Source organism: Lygodium microphyllum, chromosome 27 (genome assembly GCF_053477565.2).
Source record: "Lygodium microphyllum isolate KBCC chromosome 27, Lygodium_microphyllum_v1.1.10, whole genome shotgun sequence".
Lineage (NCBI taxonomy): Eukaryota > Viridiplantae > Streptophyta > Polypodiopsida > Schizaeales > Lygodiaceae > Lygodium > Lygodium microphyllum.
Genome location: NC_141161.1, coordinates 87,508,834 through 87,529,897, shown reverse-complemented (window position 1 = coordinate 87,529,897; position 21,064 = coordinate 87,508,834). Strand labels below are relative to the sequence as shown.

At 41.8% G+C, this 21,064-nt stretch overlaps 1 protein-coding gene across 7 annotated transcripts in view; it reads left to right on the top strand.

Annotated features, from left to right (window-relative positions):
* Window positions 1-6,918: 6,918 nt before the first annotated feature.
* The window catches only part of LOC148012577 (uncharacterized), a 40,763-nt gene continuing 26,617 nt past the window's right edge, over window positions 6,919-21,064 (top strand). The window contains exons 1-3 of one of the 7 annotated variants that reach the window (XM_087668909.1): window positions 6,919-7,510; window positions 7,821-7,903; window positions 8,032-8,114. In XM_087668909.1, coding sequence (XP_087525035.1) covers window positions 7,502-7,510; window positions 7,821-7,903; window positions 8,032-8,114 — 175 coding nt within the window. In that variant the 5' untranslated portion in view covers window positions 6,919-7,501. Of the gene's footprint in view, window positions 7,511-7,616; window positions 7,904-8,031; window positions 8,115-21,064 lie in introns of those variants that run through there. The other 6 variants (XM_087668906.1, XM_087668907.1, XM_087668908.1 and 3 more) reach the window with 6 other exon arrangements.

The window sequence follows — 21,064 nt, the reverse complement described above, 5'->3', positions numbered from 1 at the left end:
TCCTACAAAGGACACCTCTTGGGTTCTCCTCTATTTGTTATTGAGTCATCCCCTTTATGTGAAACATGGACTACAAAATTCAACATGGTAGCATGAAAGAATTATCTTTTCCAAATAGCAGTGCTTTTTGTTCATTTCTCTTTATGGATGATGACTCCAATATGTTGGTTGACGAGAGGAGTTCAATGGAAAAACGGGGACACTCTTGATTAGGTCATTGAACTTGGGTATAAGGAGATTAAGAAAGGTGTTATCTCTAGACATCTAGGTTGTTGCTTGGGCCTCAAGATTAAAATGACGCTATTGGAGAAACTCAAGGTGCTCAAGAAATGCAATTCAATTCTAGTTCGGCTACCAAATTGACTATGTTTTAACCTCTCTTATGGTTGTTGTTGGCATGGATTTTCCTTTTATTCAAAAATTTTGGAATCTCTTTAATAAGGTTTGTTTGGTCCCACATTGACAAGGCTCAAGTGGCATGGTATGCCTGAGGATGTTTTGGACATTCCAAGAGGGATGGAATGTGGGTCTTGAATTTCTCTAAGAAAAGTTTAGGAGATTAAACATGGGTATGCTCAAAAATTTGTTTTTAAGTACCATTGGTTTTCTTGCTTGTGGATTAGCTAGCTTACATTAGTGGTATTTAGCTATATTTAACTTGGGAAGATGCTTTACTCTACAAAGCATGTTAAGGTCATGATTTAGTAATCTACAATGGCTCTACAACTAGTTGATCATTGGAAGAAGATTATTAAATCATGTTCATGGTATGTTCATCCCGGTAGATGCAATTCCTCATTAAATATCTATTTGGCTACACGTTGATTTTTTAAATGATGATCTTACTTGTGCTAGTCAATCCAAAGCTTTCCTTTGAAGAATATAACGAGGGCTTGTGTAGGTGGTGTGATATGCAAAAAGTTGTTAATTTTAGCTCAATAGTTGAATGTGATCAAGGAGGGTTTCACCTTGATAATGTTGAAGTTGTAGAAGAAGTTATGTGCAATGTGGAGGATTATTGATCGACATTAATGATTCTTAAAGTATAGGATCACCTTAAATATTGGAATAATGGCAAAAAGATACCTCTTGAGAAGTTGAAGAAGAGAAAGATCCATGCAAATTAATAGTGTTTGGATTGTGGATGCCATGCAAAAGTGGTAACAACCTTCATTCTACAACATATTTTACGAATTGTCAAAGAAGCCCAAGAGAACTTGGAAGATAACCCCTTGTTTAATATAATGTCTTGCCACAAACGGCTATGGCATGCAAGCTCCCCTCAAAGGATTTGATAAATAAAATATCGCAGATTTCTCCTCTTTGCCCCTTTTGTCAAAGGAAATGTGAATTTATTAAGAATTTATTTTGGGATTATACAATACTCAAACCGATCTAGAAGAAGCTAATGCACATAATGGGCTCTTTGGTTGGTCATAGTAGTTATACTTCAAAAATAAGCATTTATTTTGGGATTATATGACAATCAAACCAATGTAGAACAAGCTATGCATTGTCATAGTAGTATTACTTGGAACTAGGAAATTCTACAAGATAGAGGCAATATGAATGATGAGTCAAGCTATAAAGTTCAATATATCATATCAGCATCAGCAATCCAAAGAGTATGAAAGTATAAGCATTGAGCCTTCTACTTACAATCTTGAAGGATAGATCTTTCCTCTTTAAACTCGAAAAGGGTTGATAAGCTAATATACAAAGCTCTCACTTAAATTTGGGTTATGAATGTTTCATTATCTAATACCATCTTTGTTGCTCCGTTAGAAAACATATTTCTTCCCCTTTGTATCATTCATTTTCTCCTCTGATAGCTCACCATTTCTTAAGAAATTTATCTTATGATTTTGGGTTCTTCATGCACTTTGTCAACTATTTTAACTAGTGTGTGCTAGTTTGTTTCAACAAAAAAGGATTATATACTAGTTGATGGGGTTTACTTCTACCTACAATAGGGCCTAACAATCCACCAATGATTGGATTTAGTAACCTTAGTTTGAATTTTTGGGGGTGCTTGTGTGGATTGTGATTCATAAGGAAACCACACCTCCCTTCTCCTATCATCATTATTAATGATTTAGGTTTGATATGTGTTTCTTCCCTTATTAGCATTCCTCATAAGGACATATACTTACACAATGATGTGGTGCACCATTGATTCAACACTTAAAATAAATTTACAACACGCGCGCGCGTGTGTGTGCATGCATGCGTGCGTGCGTGCGCGCCTCCCTCCCACTCATCACAAACATTGATGGATAGGCCAAGCCAATTGACAAAACATGTATGAAGTGTCATTAATACATGGCTTAAAGTTTCCACAAAACAACACAATTAGAAATAGCCCATATGTCCACCCTTTAAAATGACTAACTAACTAGGAGTATCAACAACCCAAAACATAATTCCTTTAGAAACCATCTATTGAGCTATAATCTTGCTTTAAACACGAGGTTTCATTCATGATTTGGAAATATTTTCTTTTTTAAAGCTTTGGATGACAAGCATGTTAAAGACAATCACTTAGCCTCAAGATGCCTTACGCTCTTACGGGATATCAAATCTCCCCATCAAAGAAAAAATGGACAAAGGCTTTTGGCCACCCTCAAAGGAGTGAGGCAAGATTGTCATTCCATGAATCTTAATCTTCAAAGATTGAATATAAAACCTAAAGCCTCACATGAACATCAAAACTTAGTTTGATCCTCCTTAGTAAATGTCAATTTGATGTTAGGTTTTTCTTCTTTTTTATTTTGGCAATGCACAAAAGACTAAGCTTCACATGGAACTCGACACATGAAATAAGTAGGTCTTTGGAATAACCTAATATTTTTGCAATCTCATGGAGTTTCAAGAACTAGTGGAGCATGACATGAAAGTAGAATCACACCATAGCTTATGGATCAGGAGGGGTGGGAAGGAACATCGTATAAAAGCACATGACAACATGTTATATATAAAATATGTGAGTGAAGAGAAATCATAAAACATAGTTAGCAAATGACATTGAAGTATTTGTTTTGTGTTCAATGCACTTCACATAATCAACCTTTTTACTCTCAATTCTTGCAAGTTATACATAGAAACCCCCAAAAGGCCATTAGAGAGAACATGAATTGGAAATACTATGTGCTTCATAAGTACATGCAAAAGTAGGTAGCAAAAACAAGCCATACTTTATTGGAATGTGCTTATCAACCATTGACACATAAAACTATTTGAATGGAGCTTCTGAGTTGCACTTTGCTAAGCTATATCAAAATCTATTTAAAAGCTTTACTAACCACCCTCGCTTTATAAATAAAAGCATCAAAACTGCATGCCTTGTGTGAATATGAAACCACTATAGACACAAGCTCAAATAATATTGTTGACAAGTGTGAAAAGTTACATAATTAGCTACTCTACCATCACCTCTTTTGTTTAACCATAGTACAATCAAGTCATCAAGATGTGAGTTTGCATTCCCACATGAGGAAAATTTGACTTTCCTCATCATCATGTTCCTTTAAAAGTTTCTCAAGTATTACTTGCTAATGTCCATAATGTACTATATTTAAGCTAATCATTTTTTGTTGCATGACAATTCCTTGCGATTCTTAAAGTGTCCCTATTACATATGGAAAAAATGCAACTATATGCTTTATTTGCTTGCATGTGATCTTATAACATTGATATTTTAATAGTTGATTATAAATCTAAAGTAAGTGCCATGACATCATGATTCTTGAAGTATTCATACAAGTAAGAAACCATGAAATCTTAATGGAGGCAAATACATGAAAGACAATTGCAAGCTTTCAATATGAGAAGTGAAGTATTTGTGTAGCAATTCTCAAAACCATACCATAAAATGGAGTAGAAGTCGAACTTGATGGTGCAATAATGTATGTGATTGAAGTGACCCTATTATTACTTGAGACTACCATTTGACTCTAGCATAGGAGTTGATACATTCATTACGAGATGATGATAGGAAGTTGTGTAGTAGTTCCCGATTGTATACTATAAATTTAATATAACATTGCTAATGGTGCAATGTTATGTGCGTATTCACAGTGACTATACTATTTCTCAAGATTACAATCTTGTTATGGCATAGTAGTTAAGAAATTCATTAACAGATGATGATGATTATAGAACCCTAAAACTTTCCATGTAAATGATAAACTTGTAGCATGCAACAAGTCCCTCTAACTTTGGATGAACATGTCAATAAGCAATAGCTCAATTGGGTAAGGGTGAGCATGTGAGTTCCACATGGGCATTGGATCAAATCCACTCAATTGTGGGGCTTTGTTGTCAATGGTTTTGGGCGATGTCACATACTTTAATAAAAATGCTGCAATGGAATTGCATTATTTTAAAAAGACTTTGGATGAACATGCACAAGAACAAAATACATTATACAAAAGCAAATGCGACAAAGAACAAGAAATGCTACTTTTTCTGAGAGGCAAATTATTGATGTAAAGTGCTATCTATTACATGCAATTTGTAATTTTTTATAGCACGTGGAAAATAATCAAAACTTCCAAAATGACAAGTCCTTGGCTTCAACATGTAGAAATCACACTCTCAAAAGGCAAATTATTCCACCTCATAAAATGGAAAACATTCATCATTGAAAATTCTTTACTATAAGGTGGTTCTTTGGGATTTCAAACCATGATAACTTTAGGGCTTATTGCCAAGACTAGTGTGAAAAATAGGAATTTTATTCATGGATTTTTGGAGTGCATGGTTTCTTTGACTTCATGGGATTTCATGAAGATGACATGCTTTTGAGGAGGTATGTTCAAGAATGAATACTTGAAAAGGCAAGACTTAATCATTATGGATTATTACAAGATGTTGATGAATTAAATACACCTAGCCAGAGGCCTCAAAAGAAGAGTTCCTTGAAGAAAACTAGCAATACTTGTGAATGTCCACCAATTGCTAACATTTTTTGCCATGATACAACTCATTCTGAATTCAAAAATTTGACATTCAATTGACCAACTTATCTTTTTCAAACTTAGATACAGGTGGAGTGGCTTTAAGGTTTGATCACATATGGCTATATTTGTCATGGTTATTGTATCGCTTAACAATTTCTGACAAAGTAATGTGGTTTCAAGGGTTGAACAAATTTGAAGTGAGTGACTTGGACTTTGCTTTTATTATATCAAGTGGCTTTTTATAGAGAAAATATCATGGGGTTTTCTTAGAATTGTGGTTTATACAAAAATACAAAATATTATAAATTTCAAGTTTATCAAGGTGAATTTGGTTTTGGCTCAACACTTGGTATGGATCTCATTGCAAGGTCATTAGAGCTCTACACAATTTTATCTTTAATAATAACATTAAAAAAAGTCCACAAGTACTCGCCCATTTCCTTGCATTACTAGAAACACAAAACAAATCGATTGGAATGATTTTCAAAGTTGCTTTGAGAATCTTGAAGTAGTAGGATTTTTGCCAAGCGTATGTGGCATTTCTAAAAAATATTATTTAAAAATGGTACAATATGTTTCTCTCTCTCTCTCTCTCTCTCTCTCTCTCTCTCTTTGGCATGTGTTTACAAAGCCATCTCATTCATTTTAGTAATTCTTGTATTCGCTATGTGGACCACCTCTTATTGGTCCAAACATGAAACCCTAGCTATTTCCATAAACCCTAGCCATAATGATGTATAAGCATGTTGTGCTATTGTATCATTGCTTTTGATGCACTTCTTATTCTCTTTTTTGTACTTTCTCAAGGAATACAATTGTGTATATACACAAGCACATTGGAATCCTATTTGGAATGTAATCAGAGATATCATGTTGCAATGCACTTGGAAAGTAAAAAAATGATATCCTTTTTGGGAGAGTCAAGAATAATTGTAATATGCTCTTCTCAAGGTTTGGGAGGTGCTTAGATGAAGTTATTGCCCTTTTGCAAAAGCCTTAACAACTGTTTTGCCTTGAGGATTGTAATCAAGTTGCTAAAGAAAGCTTTGTAAGGCTTGTACCATGTAGAGGTAAAGCTATGCATGTGCTATCAAGACTTAAGTTCCAACATTCACACATGTAGGCTAAGTTTGTTTGGACCCCACCATCTATAGCCCACACCACGAAACCTCTATAGAGAGAGAAATCCCATTTGAGGACAGAGAACACGTTATCTACCAATCCACAATTGCTAGGTCCTTTGAACTCTAGTAAGTTCATGTAGTACCCTTATTTTTGAAGGCACTCCATTAACTTTCAAAAGTTTCGACACACTAGTTAATAGTGGTCAAATCACTTGCCTACATGTCTTTGGACTCAATTATATGGACTCGTGTAAGTAAAATTTACCTACATGTCTATTCTCTCCACCCCCTTGCCTCTCTCTCTCTCTCTCTCTCTCTCGGAAGTGAGTAGGTTTCTCTTTCTCCTAGTTAGTTCAACTATTGTTGATATGATACATTTTTAAAGGATTTAACTTTTTTAGTTGTTGAGTATATCTAATTAGCTTTGACTAAGATTTGGAATTGAGATTGGGCATGGTCTTTACAAAGCCATCTCATGCATTTTAGCAATTTTTGGATTCGCCATGTGGACCACCTATTATTTGTCCAAACATGAAACCCTAGCTATTTCCATAAACCCTAGCCATAATAAAGTATAAGCATACTGTGCTATTATGTCAATGCTTTGGTGCACTTCTTATTCACTTCTTATTCAAGTTGCTAAAGATCTCTCTCACATACGATTGTGAAAGTGTGCCTTGTGATCTTCCTTTGTGTAGCTGTAATTATCTTTAAAAAAAAAACATACATCGATATGTATTCGCATATTTAGAGAAACAACCGGTTTCGCCTTACCGTTCACTCTCGCTTGTTAGTTAGAAATCTAGGCTTCTAAAAAAACGTTGCGGGACAAAAAAGAAAACTCGCCGTCAAGAACGAATACGGGACGAGCGATTACTGCTGATCGGACGGCCGAGAAAGCGGACGGGAATATACAGTCGAATTGTATTAACTTTGTTGTTGCTGCAATCGATCCATCGACGTTACAGCACAAATTCGGCGCTTGTACTTTCATTTTTTGGTCGCCATTTCCACAAGCAGGAGCTGGAAGAAGAAGAAGAAGAAGAAGAAGAAGAAGAAGAGCAGCAGCTTGCGTTTTCATTCTTTCGTCTCCATTTTTACCAATCAACACAAGGACAAAGGCATATAGTCGATCTCTGAAGCTCAGAAAGAAAGAAGCAGTACCAGCTATCACTAGAAGAGAGAAGAAGAGTCGATCCTCGAAGCTCAGAAAAAACGAAAATAGGTAGTAGAGCCGATAGGTGAGAAACCAGGGAGAGGAGTCCATCTTTGAAGCTGAGAAACAAGGGAGAGGAGCCTGTCTTTGCAGCTTAGAAAGAAGACAGAAACAGTATTGACAATCCCCACAAGACAGAAGGAGAGTCGATCCTCGACGCTCAGACAACACGAAGGAGAATCGACCTTGTGTAATGGCGGATGACCACGGTACGGCTCCTTCTGTCCAGTTTTGCCGCACCTTGCTTCCTTTTCTGTCTCATTTGTAGCTTCCTTTCTTTACCTGCCAACTCCTTTCGTGCTTCCTTTTTTCTAGCCGTGGTTCTTTCTCGCCCCGTTCCTCCTGTTCCGAAGCTTTTCCAGGAACACCTCTCTGGCATCCAGCCAGTGTTGCCTGCTTGCTCTGACAGTTGATTGCTGGAGCGAGATCAGTTGGAATCTTCCCTTGTTCCTCCTCAACCGGAGCATAAACACACAGCTTCAGCGACCTTTTCCATCTGATTGCCTCTTGGATGTGCAGCGGGATGCAATGGCAGCGGAGGCAATTCTGGAAGTTGCAGTCTACATGCACAGATTTCATAACCTCGACCTCTTCCAACAAGGGTGAGGCTTATAGTTGGTGTAATGATGATGTGGAAGAAGAGACACGTGCAACAAATACTGAAGCAGAAGCAGAAATTGGAGGCCTGTAGCTTATATAGAAAAAACTAACCACGATCTCGTTTATGCAGGTGGTATCAAGTCAAAGTCACCTCAAAATGGGAAGGATCTGATGACTTGCCGGGAGTTCCATCTCGCGTGGTGCAATATGAGGGTAATGACCTTGAGCTATTGCCCTTATATGCACAGAAACACACATATTTGTACGAATGAACACATTTATGACATGTGTGCTCATAGTGTAACATGCATGTTAGGTAGATGTACGCATGCACAGATACATACACATATGCATACATACTTCCATACACACACAGTCAATGGTTACTGAGAAAAAAGCACTCTCTCTTTCCATTAATGTACTTTTCAATGAAAGGAAACATCTACATTTACAACTAGAGACAATGCAAGAAAAATCTGGATGCCAAGTCACCATTTACCATTGACTGCTTTGTAGTAAAATGACAACAAATACCTGTCAGTGCACTAAGAGAATAATCAATCTGATTTCATGCTGTTCAGACTTTAGGAAGTCTAGAGAGCCAAGAAGAGTGTCCAAGTTAAAAAAGAAGCACATTGAGATAGGAAAGACTGACACAGGCCAAAAATCTAGAGATATCTAGAATCTAGTGTGGTAAAAGTGCATTTTCTCAAGGAGAAAAAAAAGAAAAATTCTTTAGCAAACCATTTGGTGTCAAGTTACCTAAACTTGCCTTCTAAATTATCATATACTTCAGGTATTTTTCTGGCTTATTAAACAGCCTCTGGAGAAAGTTTTGCTTTTTGTATGACACAGGAGACCTTTTCTAGCTCTAACATGTTCTATAGATATGGACTCAATTTGCACATGCTGCATTTGGTCCCTCCAGCCATCACCAACTCATTGATTGCCTCCTCCAGCTTGCATTTGGCACTCCAGCTAGGTGACAATTGGCAATGACCTTTCACATCTTTCGGCGATCTCCTACTACTTGTGTTTGGTCTTCTACTCCTGCAGGCGGCAGCTGGTGTATATCCTCCTTTTGGTAGCTCTCCTATTGCTGTGTTTGTAGCCATTAGGCATCATCCTTAAGTCGCAATCTCTTGACACTTTGGTGATCAACATTTGGTGTTTCCTTGCCTTCTGTCGCTCCAACTAGTGGTCATTGCACTTGGGATTCGTCTGTGGAGGACATCACTCTTCGACACTCCATTACTTTGCCCTTGGGGATTCTGTACACTCTTACATTTATTTACAGGATTCATTCACTTTAGAGTTTCCTCTCTTTGTGTTTGTCTCTATGTTTTAGTTTTGAGTTTTGCATTTGCATTTTGCATTTAGGGTTTGAGTTTTGCTTGTCATTGTATGAGTCTTTGTGTTTCAGTGTTGGCCGTACATGCATACCCTAGCATGTTTGCACAGTGCCAACAACATATTCAACATCATCATCATCATCTTTGAGTTTTCCTTAGTGCAAACCCTAGCATATTTGCAGAGGCGCCAACAGCAACATCATCATCATCAATTGGCCCTTTGTTGCTGCATTTTCATCACCCTAAGTTCTAGTCTATTGCATCAACATCATGTTGGTGATTACCATGCACTCAGGATTTGTACATGGAGGATGACACTCTTTGACACTCTCCCCCCGTCTTGCTTCCATGAGAGTCAGTGGTTGTGGAATAACTTTGCTCCTTGAGCACCTACACATTTGTACCTTCTTCATTCATTTCATTATTGCATTTATTCATTAGATACTCTTCTCTTTCTTTTTGCATTTTGTATTCTTGTTTGAGCTCATTGTGTCTTAGTCGCATTCATATAGAGTGTTTTCTTTGTGCAAACCCTAGCATATGTTCACAAGGTATTAGAGTGGATGCTTCTTAAAAGGTATCTAGCATATCTATTGTGAAAAACTTGGTTTTTATGAGTTTGCACAAATGACATGCATCTAATTTATAAATTTCTCGGGAGCCTGTAGTGTCTGTAGGCTTCTCCTTCATTGGAAGCCTTGAGGTTGCACTATTCTTTCAATGAGGAGAACAATGCATCTTCCCCTTCATCTTCTTTCAGTATGTTAAATGTTGAGTGGATGATAGATGAGGAGTTCACAAAAAAATTGCATAAAAGGTGGCTCAACTACATTCCACAATCTTCCCTCTACATTTTGACAAGAGTTGTGTATTAGTTAAAGCATTCAGCTAGTGAGGTTGGCCATCTCTACACTTAGAGGATACACCACTTTTGGGATAATTATCGACCGAGCATCCTTATCTTAGACAAGCTTGATATTAGAGTCCATTTGGTATGTACTATGAATGAGTTGAGACCCCCTATTTGTTGCTTTTTCTATTGTGCAATATGAATGGGGGTTCGTGCTTCTTGGTTGATTATTTTCCTCAACATGCTTCATTGATATTCATGGTCCAATTTTTGATGAGACTTTTTGCTTCTTGTTTTTTACGACACCCAAGATCTAAGAGGGGTGCTAGTAGACATGTTATTCATTATCTTGTACTATATACATCTCATGCTTGTAAGCCTTAGTCTAAATCTAACAAAGACATTTGGAGCTTTATCACTGTTGTAGTTTGCCGATCTATCTTGTTTATTTGATGTCTTCATTACAAGCATATAGGGTGGAAATTAGGGTTTCTAGACCTTGATTATCTCATCCATTGCTTCATTTAGCTAGTTCACGTTGCAAATAGTGGAGCACGTTCCACATTTTATCCATGTGGTATCATGGGCAGCATCTTTTCCACATGGATGCTTTATAGGATTTGAGTGGTGGTACTTTCTCCTATTGTGCATATGGGATTCTGGTCTTGAGCCCTCATTGCTCCTCACAAAGGGACTAAAGTAGGTGTGATTGCAAATATTTCAACACCTACTGCGCCGGAGTATATGTGTCTATCCCTAGGCACTTGTTGTGTCACCTCTCCCTTCTGGGCCACAGAGTTTATTCTGCACTGGCTTTCAAATTTTTATGCTCAAGGCAATAAGACACATCCGATGTGCAGTAAGCCCTTTCGAGCCACAAGAGGATCGACTAGCTTCTAGGGTTTCAAGAATACCATCTTAACAACCTGCGGTTTTGCAATCTGCTCCCTGGAGAGACAATGATTGTTGGATATCGTCCCCTTGGCAGTTCTCTCCTTCGAGAGAGAGTGATTGTTCAATACCCTCCATTACTTCGGCTCCGCAGTCTGCTCCATTGAGAGATAGTGGTTGTTTTCCATCCTTGGCTCAACCTGAGCCTCTCTTTTTCCCACCCACAACTACTCAAGTTTGAGAGGCCACCTTTGGGAGTTCTTCGATATCTTCGATACCCCAGATACCTTCTTTGACACAACCGACGGTACTTTCTTTGTCATCAAATGATTTGGAGTTTGTGATCCATGAGTTTTTAGATTCCCTCTCTCTCATAGAGGGGGATGTACTCTCTTTGCCGTTAGAGGAGACTTCTACTCTGGCTTCAGAGTGTCAGAGTGCAGCGGTGCGGAAGCGTAGGACTGAGAGAGAGAGAACGCAGAGAGAAAAAGGGAGAGAAAGAGACAGTGTACAATGAAGATCTGCTGTATAAAGAATGCTGAATACAAAGATATACACGGGCGCAGTGCGCTGGACTGCGTGTCTCCACCTCGACGATGCGACCTGCTGTCCACCTCGAAGTCTGCTGCAGTCTGCACTGTCTGCTGTCTGAAATCTGTGAACAGAGACAGAAATTTGCACGGCACCGGTCTGTAATCTGCGACAGAGAAGAATGGGTAGACTGCTGAAGTCGTCGACAATAAATAGGCGAAAAACCACCCAGAACGGGGCGCCAGAAATAGGGCGCAGCATGGTAAAAACGGCTGCAGGCAGTCAGACTGCCACGTGGCAGTCCGACTGCACAGTCCGACTGCAGCTGCTGGTCCGACTGCTGCTGCTGACTGTGCAGCTGCCTAAACAGGCTATGATCTCTAACACCCCCTCTCAGAGCTTGGACAGGGCAGAAGCCTGAGGGATCGGGAATGTTGCCGAAGTAGAGCCTGAGGAAGCGCCTTCGTAAACAAATCCGCAAGATTATCCTTCGTCTTGCAATACTCCACAGTGATGGTCTCATCCAGAAGCTTTTCTCGGATGAAGTGGTACTGGATCTCAATGTGCTTCGTCCGGGCATGAAAAACAGGATTCCTTGCCAAGGCAATGCAACTCTCATTGTCACATCGCAGCAATGTAGGACGAGTCTGGGGGCACCCAAGCTCCTCCAACAATCTCCGAAGCCACACAACCTCGCATGTGGTGGAAGATGCGGTCCGATACTCCACCTCAGTAGACGAAAGGGCTACCGTGGGCTGCTTCTTGCTACTCCATGAAATAACACCTGCACCCAAAGTAAAGCAGTAACCTGTTGTAGACCGTCTGTGGTCCACGTCACTAGCCCAATTCGAGTCGCTCCAACTTGCAAGTACAAGATCTGACCCATCTGTCCCTGCGGGGTAATGAATCCCCAAATCAGACGTCCCCCTTAGATACCGAAGTATCCTCTGAGCAGCGTGCCAATGCACCGTCTGAGGTTCACTCATGAACCCTGCCAAGAGCCCAACAGCAAAACATAGATCAACCCTCGTGTTGAGAAGCCAAATCAAAGACCCTATCAACTGTCGATAGCGGGAAGCATCCGCCAAAGGAGAAGCTGAATGGGAAGTGGCCTTCCAGTTGAGATCCATAGGAGTAGAGAGGGCCCGACAATCTTCCATCTCAAAAGTCACCAAGAGCTCCTGTACATATCTCTGTTGGGAGAGAAAGATCCCCCTCTGAGACTGATAAATCTCATGGCCTAAAAAGAAATGGAGTAGCCCCAAATCCGTCATCTCGAATGTCCGATGTAAAGCTGACTTTGTCTCCTTGACCTGCTGTGCATCATCACCTGTGACAATCAAATCATCAACATATAATACAAACAGCACACAACCATCCTCGGAAGTGTGAACATACAGCTGCGGATCGGCCTTGGACCGCCAATATCCCAACTGAGTCTGGAGGAACGAATCAATATTCTCGTTCCAAGCTCGCGGGGCCTGATTGAGACCATACAGGGCCTTCTTCAACCTGTAGACTTTCCCATCTGAAGAACCAAAGCCAGGAGGCTGCTCAACGTAGATCTCCTCCTTCAAATCACCATTCAGGAAGGCCGACTTCACATCCAGCTGATAAACATGCCATCTCCTATGGCCAGCCAAAGCAAGAACAGCTCTAATGGTTGCCATACGAGCTGTAGGGGCAAAGGTGTCATGTCAGTCAATCCCTGGGCGCTGGGCAAAACCCTTAGCAACAAGGCGAGCCTTGTGCTTATCCAAAGTACCATCACTGAGATATTTGGTCTTGAAGACCCACTTGACTCCAATCACCTTCTTCTTCGGGGGGCGTGGCACAAGTGACCAAGTGCCATTCCTCTCAATAGCCTCCAACTCAGCTTCCATAGCTTTCTTCCATGGGGCGGACTGTAAAGCCTCCTTCACGGAGGTGGGCTCTCGATCCTGCATAACTCGGGACATCAAACAATAATTGGAGCAAACAAGCTCCGAAGAATGCGCCTGGTGCCTCCGTGACCGCCGCGGACCATCCTGCGGTCCCTACTCCTCAGGAACCCCCTCGATCCCTGAATCACGGAGTGTGTCACGGGCCCAGCGAGGAGGAGGCCGAACCTCCCCTCGTCGTTCTCCATCAGTAGAAGACTCTGGAATGTCCACCGGTGGTAACTCCTCAGAAGGATCCGGTGAAACAGTAGACTCTGTGTCAGAAACAGAATCATAATCAAACGGCACAGGCTCCAGTGGAACTATAGAAGGAGCCAAACTCTCCCCTGGATCTCCAAGAACGGGATGATCCTCACCCGTTGAAGAAGCCAGAACCTCCACAAACCGCACATCACGGCTAGTATATACATCCCGCTTGACGGGATCATACAGTCGGTAGCCTTGGGACTGAGAGCTATAGCCAACAAATACTTGTTTTCGGGAAGCCGCTTCAAATTTGTCACGGTGAGTCTTGGGAATGTGAACATAGGCATCACACCCAAAGACCCGAAAGTAAGAAACATCTGGCTTCGTTTCAAAATAAGCCTCAAATGGAGTCATCCCTTCCACGGCCGAAGTAGGGGATCGATTAAGGATGTGGACTGCAGTAGCCACAGCCTCGGCCCACAGAACCTGAGGGGTCTGTTGGTGCTCCATCATGGTGCGCGCCATCTCGATCACACTGCGGTTCTTCCGTTCTAGAATACCATTTTCTTGAGGAGTATTGGTATTGGCAAACTCCTGGTGAATTCCTCTATCTGCACAAAACCGAGCAAATTCATTAGACACAAATTCACCTCCCTTGTCGGATCGCAAGGTCTTCAACTTCCGGCCTGATCGGTTCTCCTCAAAGAGAAGCCAATCCTTGAAGTGCGAGAAAGCTTCTGATTTTAGTGTCAAAAAATAGGCCCATGTCATCTTGCTATAGTCATCCACGATCAGCATGAAGTACGAGCTCCCACGCAGGGACTCATTCCTCATAGGGCCACATAGATCCATAGATACTAGCTCCATCGGTGAAGTAGACCGCCGCGAAGCTGTGTGGGGAATGGCATCCCGATGCTGCTTCCCCCGTATGCAGGAGACACATGGATGCTGGCTCACCACTATATCCGGCAACCCTCGAACAAGCTGTCCACGTGACGCCTTCCGAAGATAGTCATAGTTCAGGTGACCAAACCGAGCATGCCATAATTTAGACTGTGACTGTGAGGTAAGAAGAAGAGAAGAGAGGGCAGTGGAAGACTTCAGTTTGTAAATGCCGTTCTCCTCATATCCAGATGATAGAACCTTCCTCGATTCACGATCAAGGACTCGCACAGTAGAATTGTCAAATTCCACCAAAAGACCAAGGGAGCAGATCTTATGAACTGAAAGGAGATGGTACCCTAATCCTGGTACATGCAAAACCTCTGAGGTATGGGTGCCACCTCGTCCATCCGGAATAAGCTGCATCTTACCCCGACCTGCAATAGAAATTGAAGAGCTGTCTCCAATGAGAACCTGCCCACGCGAAGGTCGCAGCTGGGCAACACCATCTGATGAAGGAGTCATGTGCCATGAGGCACCACTATCAATAATCCACTCTCGAGATTGGGGAGCCGCCATCGCAGCATCAGAAGCATTCGATGAAGCGTCCTCAATGACAACTAAATGTAGAAATGCAGCTGATGAGGGTGCAGCCACCACTCCAGAATCCTTGGTTTCCTTCTTCTTGGTGTCCTTCGAGTCTTTGTCAGGGCAATCCTTCTTCCAATGGCCAGTCTTTCCACAAATTATGGCATGTGGAGTCTTTGTCCTTGTCCTTCTCCTTGTCCTTCTTGGACTTGATATCCCCCTTCTTCTTCTTTTGGTCCTTCCCCTTCTTCTGAGAGGCTTGACCTGTCAACGCCTCCGTCTTGGAAGCATTCTGTCCCTTTAACTGTTCCTCTTGGTCCAAGACCATAGGAACCAACTCTTCCCACCGAAGAGTAGACTCTCGCTCCGAAGCAATAAGGGCAGAGTAAAATGTACCGAATCGTGGCGGCAACTGGGACAAGAGTGTGATCGCCATGTCTTCGGAGGAAATTGGCTTCCCCGCATTCTGAACCTGTATCTGTAGCTGCCTTAGCTTGTTAATGTGTTCCCTTAGCGAAGAAGACTTATTGACGGACAAGGTCCGCATCTGTACCTCCAAAGAAACCCTCTTCATCAGGGTCATCCGATTGTACATTTGATCAAGCTCCAGCCATATCTCACGAGCCACCGTCAAGTGCTCGATGTGAGTGATCACGGCTGTAGTGCATGATAGAAAGAGAAAGGATCGAATCCTGGCATTCAGTTTGTCCCAATGAGACTGGGCCCTGGCCAACTCCGCACGAGCATTGGAAGAGAGTTTGGACTCATCTCTTACCGAAGGCCGGTCAATATCTTCCTGTACCAACTCCGCCAAATCATAGGACTCAAGAATGGCCAACATCATAACGCGCCAAATGCGGTAGTTGTCGCCGTCGAGCTTCTGATCTGTAGGAAGAGCCGGTAAGACAGGCACCTTCCGGTCCATAATCGCCTGGAACTCCAAGTCCATCTCTGTAGACATCTTCACTTGCAATGCCTTCTCAAACGCAAAAGCAGCCCCCTCTGACTGAGTAAACTCAGCCTGCTAAGGCTCTTCCGCGTCCCGAAGCTTCTTCACCCGCCGGAGGCGATGAAAAAGCAAAACCTGCACTTTTAGGTTGAAAACTCAAACTTCCTCCGCGTCAAACAGCAGTAAACAGCAGCAAGTCTACCACCTGTACTCCTTTCCTGTGCGCCCACACTCGTTTCAGCCTTGTTCCAAGGCATAGCCCTCCTGTCTGCCCTTAAACGCAAAAAACGCAAATTTGTGTCGCGATGGAAACTCCTTTTCAGGTTGATTCTGCGCTCAGTCAGCCCTCAAACACTGCTTTGATACCATGTCAGAGTGCAGCGGTGCGGAAGCGTAGGACTGAGAGAGAGAGAACGCAGAGAGAAAAAGGGAGAGAAAGAGACAGTGTACAATGAAGATCTGCTGTATAAAGAATGCTGAATACAAAGATATACACGGGTGCAGTGCGCTGGACTGCGTGTCTCCACCTCGACGATGCGACCTGCTGTCCACCTCGAAGTCTGCTGCAGTCTGCACTGTCTGCTGTCTGAAATCTGTGAACAGAGACAGAAATCTGCACGGCACCGGTCTGTAATCTGCGACAGAGAAGAATGGGTAGACTGCTGAAGTCGTCGACAATAAATAGGCGAAAAACCACCTAGAACGGGGCGCCAGAAATAGGGCGCAGCCTGGTAAAAACGGCTGCAGGCAGTCGGACTGCCACGTGCCAATCCGACTGCCACGTGGCAGTCCGACTGCAGCTGCTGGTCCGACTGCTGCTGCTGACTGTGCAGCTGCCTAGAGGGGGTCCTTGCACCTCCACCCTAAGGGGGTGGGGGACACCTACTTATGGTAAAGTTCATCACCTACCATTTACTCTTTTGGGATGGCTATTTTCGAGCAGTCTTTTCTCCTCTTGATACCCAAGATCTTTAGAGCCTGCCTAGATCAGGGCCTTAGAGGTTCAGCCCTCGCGACTTGGTGACAAGGCCTTTGAATTCCTTCTAGCATGGAGTTATAGGGCTAGTGGCTTCTCTTCCGAGATGGAGTTGGGTTCTACAGTTCATCCTGTCTACCATTCCTTACTACAGGTTACCTTTTAGGTGGCAATCTTGGATCTCCTGGATCCTCTTCTTCATTATCATATCTCTTGTCGCTCCTTTTTCTTCATCTCTTTTTGGGCCTGAGAGGGGGTGTTGAGAAACCACTTCTTTAGTTTACACACTTCATTTAGGGTTTTGCATTGACAATCCCAAAAAGGGCTTGTGCTCACATTTTGGCCACTTTTTCAGTGGGCACCCACATAGTGGTGTGCCATCCATAGTTACCAGGAATGGAGAACGAGACCCCTCGGGATGGGGGGACGCCCAAAGTTAGGGAACAGGAACGAAGGGAACGGCAAATAGGTAGATAGGTAGATAGATTCAAAATATTGTATTGTAATTAGCAATGGATTGTTGCATTGTAATCAACAATGTTGCATAAGTCCAACAAGTGCACATTGCAAAGATTTGCAAAGACACAAAATATGCACTAAACTTTAAAGTCTAAAGATCCAAGTTACAAGAGCACTTAGCTCTCATTCATGGAAGATGGCTCCACTGCGCCTAAATGCTCAGCTTAGTGAACAACATCCTGGCCATCACCATCACCATCACCATCACCATCACCATCACCATTTGGCATCACCATTGTCATCTTTTTCCCAATGTATAAAAGAATCAACCTTTGCAATTGATGTACGAGCTAGCGAGCGAAGATTGGAGCTCATGTAAACTAGGTCATTCGTCTCGATTGTGCCAAGATGATTTCTCTTCTTTGAGTGAATATGATTGAATGAGCTCCATAGTTGCTTTGAACAAGAAGAGCTAATTTTTTGGCTAAGAATATGAATAGCCAAACTTTGCAACTCTCGAGCTTCTGCGACGTAGTCCTTCCACCATAATGCAGTCCCAATATTTGTTCTATCCTCTAGTGCATCCTCTGTACCAAACATCCCTAATGTTTGCCGATACATAGAGCTTATTTTTAATTTTGTATTGCATTTCACGGTTAGGATAAAGCCTTGCAAGCAATGTGTTCCAAGCCTTGACCACCTCAAGGTCTCTTTCTTGCATCTTTCCTTGAAACTTAGGATCAAGCACATATGTTGTAACATGCATAGGAGAGTCATACTCATTCCATCTGTTGATGCATAACTTCTTGATCTGCTCATACCTGTTTGCATTTGGTTCCAAACTCTTCAACTTCTCAATCATGCGATTGATACCTTTGCAGACTTGAAGCGAAAGCACAGAGAGAGAGAGAGAGAGAGAGAGAGAGAGAGAGAGAGAGAGAGAGAGATGTGAGCTGAGAGCAGACACGGTGATCAAGGAGCTCAATGACAGAGTTGAAGAGTGTTTGACAGTGATAGAGTGAGAGTGAGTCGTCGGATAGGTGTGTACCAGTGTGGTACACAAAGAATAAAAGAATGTATTTATACTTAGGGTACGGTACACTTACACTCGTTAGGGTGGGTTCACATGATATATACACGGAGAGTGCGTAAAGGGCCTTTACACCCAACAACCTTCCACTTAAAGGTCCTAAGTGAGCCTTTAACCAACTCCCACAAGTCTAATGCAATACTCATGTGGAGCCTTTGCAAGACTTTTAGTGAGAACATCTGCAGGGTTATCCTGTGATTTGATCTTAGTGAGGGTGACTAGACCATCATCGAGAACCTGTCTGATAAAATGATACCGAACATCAATATGTTTGGTATGTGCATGAAACATGGCATTCTTAGCCAGGCATACAACGCTTTGGCTATCACATTTAAGTACAAGTGTTTTGGTGGGCAGCCCAAAATCCTTGACCAAACGACCAAGCCAAACTGCTTCTTTGGAAGTCTCAGTGGCTGAAATATATTCAGCTTCAATGGTAGAGAGTGCTACTATTTTTGCAATCTAGAGCCCCAAGAAACCGCCCCACCCGTCAATGTAAAGATATACCCGCTAGTAGATTTGCGAGTATCTAAGTCACCTGCCATGTCTGCATCACAATACCCTTGCAGATCCAAGGTACCCTTGCAATAGCAAATACATTTTCTTTGTGTGCCCTTAAGGTACTGTAAGATACATTTCATTGCTTTCCAATGTGCTTTGCTAAGATTTGATATGAACTTGCTTACAACTCCCAGTGTATAAGCAATGTCAGGTCTAGTAGCAACCATAGCATACATGAGTAAACCACAAGCTGAAGCATAAGGAACACCCTTCATGGTACTGGCTCCCTTGTCATCTTTTGGGCAATCTACTTTGCTAAGCTTAAGATAGGGTGGAAAGGCACACCAAGAGGCTTAGCATCAAACATAGAAAAACAATCAAGTACTTTGCTGATGTACTTTTCTTGTGAGAGAAATAAGAGTTGCTCTCTATCGCTTGTGACACGCATGCCCAAAATATGATCAGCTGCATCCAAATCCTTCATAGAAAAGGCTGAATTCAGCTGCCTTTTCAATGCATTAATTTGGCTTTTATGCTTACCAGTAATAAGCATATCATCCATATAAAGCACAAGTATAATAAGGCTTCCATCATCAGCTTTCTTAATATATAAGCAGTGATTTGCACTACTTTTAAAACCATGTGAGAGCATGAAGGCATCAAACTTTTTATACCATTGTCTAGGAGCCTGTTTCAAACCATACAACCTTCTCTTAAGCTTACATACCAAATGCTCCTTTCCATGTATAACAAAGCCTTCGGGCTATTTCATGTATAACTCTTCTTCCAGATCACCATGTAGAAATGCATTTCTAACATCCATCTGATCAAGTTCAAGATCCATAGATGCTACAATGGCAAATAACACTTGAAGAGTGGTCATTTTGACAACATGAGAAAACACTTCCTGATAATCAATGCCCTCCTTTTGTGTATTGCCCTTAGCCACAAGTGTGGCTTTGTATTTGGGTTTGCCATCCACACATTTGATTTTATAGACCCATTTGTTAGGAATGGCTTTTCTATCCTTGGGCAATGTAACCAAATCCCAAGTATCATTTTGATACAGTGACTTCATTTCTTCGTGCATAGCTAGCTCCCACTTTTTCTTTAACTCACATGATAAGGCCTCTTTATACGTAAGAGGCTCACCTTCATGTGTGAGCAAAATGCAGTCCAAAGAAGGATCAAATCTTTCTATAGGTCTTTTGACACATGTAGATCTTCTTACCCAATGATCTGTGTTATCAAGTAGTGGATTCACATCCAAGGGAATGTCAATGATCTCATTGTTTGGCTATTGAATTGCATGTGCAGGTTGCTGTCATACAATTTCAGGCTACTGTAATTCATTTTCAGCATGCTGATTTTGGTGCTCAAGCTGATGTTCAACCTCCCCTTGCTGCCCATTTTCATTTGTCTGAATAATGATATGCTGATTGTTATAATCAGCATCTAAAGGAGCTGGATTTTCAGTGGTTGATGGCTGCTCAAGTAACTGATCATGTTGAAATTTAACTTTCTTTTTGTCAGAGTCATCAGATGTGACATTTTTCAGCAGCTTTGACTCATTGAATATCACATCCCGGCTGCGTAGCACCTTTTTTATACTTGGAACCCAAACTCTATAGCCCATTTCACCTTCATCTCCATAACCCATGAAGATGCCTCTGAGATTTCATGTCAAGTTTGGTTCTGCTATCAATAGGTACATGTACATAGCATTCGTAGCCAAAGACTCTTAAGTGGTCATATGAAGCAGGTTTGCTAGTCCAAACCTCTTCAGGGATGCACTTTCAAGTGCACAATGTGGAGATCGGTTGCAAATATGCACCGCGGTTTTAAGTGCCTCTCCCCAAAACCATTGCGAGAGATTAGTTGTGGATAGCATGCACGGAATCTTCTCACATAACGTGCGATTCATTCGCTTAGCCACACCATTAGAAGATGGATTGTAAGGAGCTGTAA